Raw genomic sequence first — 6,013 nt, 5'->3', positions numbered from 1 at the left:
ACCTGAAGAAACAAGTTGAACTGCACTAGAGGAGTCAAAGATAAACCAGAAGCTTGTAGATGGAAACCAAAAGAACCAAACTGAGGAGAAAATGGTCAAAGGATGTTTAACCACATATTAACATCACTGTGTGTACAGTTTTGACTCAGCAGATGTTGTCATATTTCCAGAAGACCTTTAATAAATCTATGAAAGAACCAAAATACATGATTGTTTTTTGTGACAACAAATGCTTGTCTTATCTTATTGTGTCTTGTCTTATCTTGTCTTATCTCGTCTTATCTCCTGAGCTCAGACAGCACTGCTTTGCTGTAATGTGATATTTCAGACTCATCCACTCCTCCTCCTAAAATAACTTCTTCTTCTCACAGCCAACCGACTCACACCAGGAATCAGAGGCAGTGAACCACATTAACACCTCTGTCTCTAAGTCGCTGTCAGCTGAAGGTGTCTCCACATGAAGGATCAACGCTGTTGTTCTAAAGCTGCTGAACTGATCTCATTGATGTTTTAGATTATCACTCCTCTGCCTCCTCTGTGCCACTGATACAGGATTAAGATAGACTAGAAGAAGGTAAGATCTGCCATTCATGCTGCTGCTGTTGTGCATCTGCTGTGTCCAGAACAAGCTTTGGAGCTACAGATTTTACACCCGTTGTGCAAATATGTCTGCAATTTAACTGAGAGTCTTTTGAGCAAACCTCAGACATTCACCAGAAGTGTCCTCAGTAGACGGATAGAGGACCATGACGCTGTTTCATTTTTTAAATGTCGTCTTAAAATTACCAGCTGCTATTTAGAGATTTTGGAATGGTTTCTTATTTTGGGCGGCTAAAGAACAGGTGCTAGCTCCGAGGCTGAGCTCGCCGTTACACTTCACATGCTGAGTGTGTTTGTGTGCCAGTGGAGAGTCGACTGGAAGCATGATGATGGTGAGCGACGACTGTCTGGTGGAGTGTAACATCGACGACAGCGACGAGGACGATGGAGAGCAGGTCAACACTCCTCCTCCTCCTCCAGAGTTCGCATCCAAAGCTTCCACTCCGGCTCCCAAAGCTCCGACGCCTCCGGTCGCTCCTCCAACGCCTGAATCCACCTCACCTGTCAGCAGGGACCCCAACAACATCAACCAGCACCTGAAGGTCCTCTTCAGCTTTTTACCTCTTCAGACTTTACCTGTCAGAGCAGTTGTTAGCTCAGATTAGCTCTAAATCATCCAAGACAAAGTTCTCTTCTCAAAATGTGCCCTTTCTTTTTCCCGCAGTAACATTTTAGACAAATTCCATTTAAGTTTCAGAATAAAACTCTTTAAAACATCATCAGTTGGTCTAGTGGTGGCTCCGTGGTTTAGACTTTAGAAACCCAGATTCCTACCAAGCTGGAATATTTCCCCTTGTGGGATCAATAAAGTGTAGAAAATAAATAGATTTTCTTAAAAAATTAGCGAGTTAGCTTCATCATGGGATTCTGGCATCTCTCCAAGGACCCCTGAACAGCCAAGCAAGCAGGGAACGTTCCCACAACATTAGTTAACATTTCCTACAAGTTCTAATAATGTTTGAAAGAAAACATTTTAGTCTGATGTTCAAGGAACATTTTAAGGATATTTATCATTTCTAATAATGTTCCTTTGAGGTTAAAAGTGCACTAAGACAAAACGTTTTAACATTCAGAGGATGTTTGGAGAATGTTGTCAGATTATATTCCATGATAACTAAAGAATAACGTTCAATCGGATGAAGATTGGTCTTAATTTTGGGGTCTTTTTGGGGTTGCGTATGGTTGCATGGAGGCTGCGAGGCAACACCATCAAAGTAAATGTGTGTAGTTGTGTAATGCCAATAAAGACATGCAGACTTTGGCAGAACTAGTAAATATATTGCAGTTGCTTTTGCTTGTTTATCTGTTAATAATCTGAACTCTTGTTTTGTTGTCTGCAGGTGGAGGTCAGCGACGTTCTGGCAGAACCCGCCACGCCTCACAGCATTGACCAGGTGTGGATTTACAGCCTCACCGGCTTTGAGAGGACTCGTATCTGGACGTACCGCTGCCTCTCTTTGCTGTTTGCCGTTCCCTTCGCGTTCCTGTGTGGACTTTTCATCGCCGTTCTCGCCTGTATACACGTCTGGTACGCCGATGACAAACACTGACTCTTTCAGCAGAAAAACACAGAATGTCCTGGCAGCACAGTTCCTCCAAACCTGAGCTTTTCCACCGTTTTTGGCTTGTCAGTGTTAAAATAGACAACCACAGCCATCTTTACCAGCTGGGTGTGTCTATAGTTTAGGAGTAGGGCTACACTCTGTGATCATTTTCACTATTTTATAATCAGGTTAGTGTCATACTGATTCATCTTTTGGTCAATAAATGTCTGATAATAGAGGAAAAGATGCAGTTTGACACTTCATAACCCAAAAGTTTGCATTTAAGAAGCTTGAAACAGCATTGTTTTGTATACTTTTCACTGAAAACTTACTTAAGTCATAAATCCTGTTGCTAGGCAGCTTTCTTTAATTAAAAGTGATATGTAATAATAATAATAATAATAATAATAATAATAATAATAATAATAATAATAATAATAATAATAATAATAATAATAAATTTTATTTATAAAGCGCTTTTCCAAAAACTCAAAGACGCTGTACATAAAATACAATAAGATAAAACAAAACTGTTAATTAAAATCAGTAGATGGTAAAACAAGTTCAAGATAAAATACAGAATCACTTAAGGAAAGCAGATCTAAAAAGGTGAGTCTTTAAAAGGGATTTAAATGTGGTGAGGTTGGTGCAGTCACGGAGGGCATGGGGGAGTGAGTTCCAGAGTGTGGGGGCGGCAATGGCGAAGGCTCTGTCCCCCCAATGTCGCCGGCTATGTAGGATTTAGTGGCGTAGCAGCGATCTATACAGTAGAAATACAACTGTGTAGGTTGATATAAACTCATTTTAAGGCATTTTAAACACAATAAGTCCAGTATTTACATGGTTCTACATGAAAAAAAACATAATTATATACTGCTATTAGACACTATATTCCATTTCCTACAACAGATCACCTTAATTCTCCATCAGACCTTTAATAGAATATTATCTCCAGCTCTCAGTCTGAAAAAGGTCAAATTATCCCGTAACTCAGAGGGAAATCCGATCCAATCTGTCTAATTCTGTGCAACTAATGCCTTTTTTTTTACGCTGTTCTATTCTGTTAATGATAATTATCCTGTGATTTCTTCATGAGGGCCATTTCCTCATCAGAAGTCGTTCCTGTAATTTAGTTTAGGACTCGCTCAGACTAGAAAACAGCAGCTTTAATCTAAATAATGTGTCTTAAAATGACTCCAAATCTTTATTTCTCTAATTATCTGTGTAGTGAAAGCAGAAATAACCACAAGTTGTTTTCAAAGAATGAACCAGAACTTAATGGATGGAATATCTAATGGAGCCTTTTATCGAGAAAAAAATAAATAAATCAGTTTACCTACCTACAGTTTACCAAGGGAAGTGCTTTCTTTTACTGTTTGTTGATGAAAAATGATGATAAAAACATTAATTTCTCTCTTATATCTGTACAATTACTATGCAAATATGTACATAATTAACTTAGTATATTGCAAAATCTGGAGATAAAAAGGAAACTATTAACTTTCTCAGCTTTCTGCCACATGGAAAGCACAAAAAAAGCCAAAATTCAGTTTAGCACCACTTAATTTTACTTCATTCAAAGCTAATGTACCACCTCAGTAAAAAGAAATATTATTTTCACATTATGATATATAACAAAATTGTATATTAACTCATTAATAACTCCTTGCAGTAATTAATTCTCTATGCAGTAACACTATTAGAACTCTATTATTATTTATTACACTTTTATTTATTTTCCTAGTGTGGTTTTCATTTTTACATTTAATGCTTATATTTTTCTACTTATGTTTATATTCTTAGTTAATATTTTTCTACTTATATTTATATTTTTAGGACATTTTATTCTCCTAATGTTGATATTTTATTGATATATTTTTCTACTTAGGTTTATACTTTGAGGACATATTTTTCTACTTATGTTTATATTATTAGGATGTAGTTTGCTTTTTGTGTTTATATTTATAGCTCATATTTTTCTATAATTTTTTATATTGTTAGGACATATTTTTCTGCTTGTGCTTATATTTTTAAGATATATTTTTCTTCTTATATTTATATTTTAAGACATATTTTTCTACTTTTGTTTATATATTTAAGATATATTTTTTCTACTTATTTTTCATATTTTTAGCTCATGTTTTTCTATTTATTTATATATTTTTAACTAATATTTTTCCATTTATGTTTATATCTTTAGGACATATTTTTCTACTCATTTTTTAATATTTTTAGGACATATTTTTCCACTTATGTTTACATTATTAGGATGTATTTTGCTTCTACGGTATGTTTATATTTTTAGCTCATACTGTTCTACAAATTTTCACATTTTTAGAACATATTTTCCTTCTAATGTTTAAATTTTTAGGACATATTTTTCTACTTATTTTTATATTTTCATGACATTTTTCTACTTATATTTTTATTTTTATGACATATTTTCCTACTTATGCTTAAATTTTTAGGACATATCTTTCTATTCATTTTTCTATTTTTAGCTCATATTTTTCTCCTTATGTTTAGATTTTTTGGACATAATATAGGAAATATTTTTCTCCTTATGTTTATATTTTTTATCTCATATTTTTCTGCTTATCTTTATTTTTTTAGCTCCAATTTTCAACTTGTGTTTAGATTTTTAGGACATATTTTTCTCCTTATGTTTATATTTTTAGGACATAATATAGGAAATATTTTTCTACTTATGTTTGTATTTTTTTATCTCATATTTTTTTCTACTTGTCTTTATTTTTTTAGCTCCAATTTTCAACTTGTGTTTATATTTTTAGGACACATTTTTCTAGTTATGTTTATGTTTTTTGGATATATTTTTCTACTTATTTTTACATTTTAGGACATTTTTATTTTACCTATGTTTATAGTTTTGGGACACATTTTGATGACCTCACTTGGCTTCACAGTAATTTCCACTTTCTCATCTTTATTTGTTCACATAATCCTCCATAAGTAACCACATGTTACTGAAACGTTGCCTCTCTGTGTGGTTCCTGCAGGGTTCTGGTTCCCTGCCTCCAGCTGAGCTACACCTTCCTTCCCTGCCTTCGCTCGTTGTGTTTGTGTGCCGTGAACGTCTTCGTCTCTCCCTTCTGTTCGTCTCTCGCTCTCTGCTGCAGCCAAATCGCCGTTTCTCTGTCCAACAAGGACTGGAGTCCAGCCAAAGACAAAGACGCCGTATGAATGACAGATTAATCTGAGTGAATGAAAAGACAGAAACAGAGGATTTTGTGGAAAATTGCATGTCTTTTTTTAGTTTTTCTTTTTTTACATGGCATAGTTCTGCAACCTGCTCATGTTTTCCTATTTGATATGATTTCTACATGTAAAGCCAGTTCATATTTTTTATTTCTACTATTATTGTCTATAATAATATAAATGTAATGACATTGTGATATTTGTAATGATAATAATTATTATATTATTATGCTGTTAATTTTAGACGTATTTGTAAGAAAACTGTACTCAGCTGTATCAATAAAACACATTTTAGACATGTTTTTGTTTTGTTTGACCAAATGTAAAGGGAACTTTTATTTCCTCATTGCAAATATATTATTATTATTATTATTATTATTATTATTATTATTATATTAGTATTATTATTATTTATTATAATAATAATAATAATAATAATAATAATAATAATAATAATAATAATAATAATAATAATAATAATAATAATAATAATAATAACAATAATAATAATAATAAACACCATGCTGGTTGCACTTTAAAAGCTAGAACTTGAATTTAGAAAAATACTATTACTAGTAAATAATGATTATTATTATTAGAAGCAGTATTTAGCATGTATTTCATAGTAAACTATATTTATTTTAAGGCATTAT

General features: G+C 33.1%; 1 protein-coding gene across 3 annotated transcripts; it reads left to right on the top strand.

The window, feature by feature from the left end:
• The first annotated feature begins 385 nt into the window (after positions 1-385).
• Positions 386-5,658, top strand: cav4b (caveolin 4b). Of its 3 annotated transcripts, none has more exons than XM_023270448.3 (4): positions 386-574; positions 905-1,142; positions 1,941-2,128; positions 5,162-5,658. In XM_023270448.3, exons 2-4 carry the CDS (start codon positions 924-926, stop codon positions 5,343-5,345), a joined length of 591 nt encoding a protein of 196 aa, XP_023126216.1. In that variant the 5' UTR covers positions 386-574; positions 905-923; the 3' UTR covers positions 5,346-5,658. The 3 variants fall into 3 exon arrangements, with proteins under 3 accessions (XP_023126216.1, XP_054868610.1, XP_035804173.1); XM_055012635.1 differs by having other exon boundaries at positions 843-1,142; XM_035948280.2 differs by having other exon boundaries at positions 838-1,142.
• The last annotated feature ends 355 nt before the right edge of the window (positions 5,659-6,013 follow it).

Source organism: Amphiprion ocellaris, chromosome 8, assembly GCF_022539595.1.
Source record: "Amphiprion ocellaris isolate individual 3 ecotype Okinawa chromosome 8, ASM2253959v1, whole genome shotgun sequence".
NCBI lineage: Eukaryota > Metazoa > Chordata > Actinopteri > Pomacentridae > Amphiprion > Amphiprion ocellaris.
Note: the sequence above shows the minus strand (reverse complement) of the source record. Positions and strands in the feature narration are given on the sequence as shown.

What these genes read in the sequence shown, in the direction of transcription:
- cav4b (XM_023270448.3), top strand. Translation starts at nt 924, where the DNA reads ATGATGATGGTGAGCGACGACTGTCTGGTGGAGTGTAACATCGACGAC. An exon ending in ACATCAACCAGCACCTGAAG is followed by an intron (nt 1,143 to 1,940) that starts GTCCTCTTCAGC and finishes TGTTGTCTGCAG; the next exon opens with GTGGAGGTCAGCGACGTTCT. An exon ending in CTCGCCTGTATACACGTCTG is followed by an intron (nt 2,129 to 5,161) that starts GTACGCCGATGA and finishes TGGTTCCTGCAG; the next exon opens with GGTTCTGGTTCCCTGCCTCC.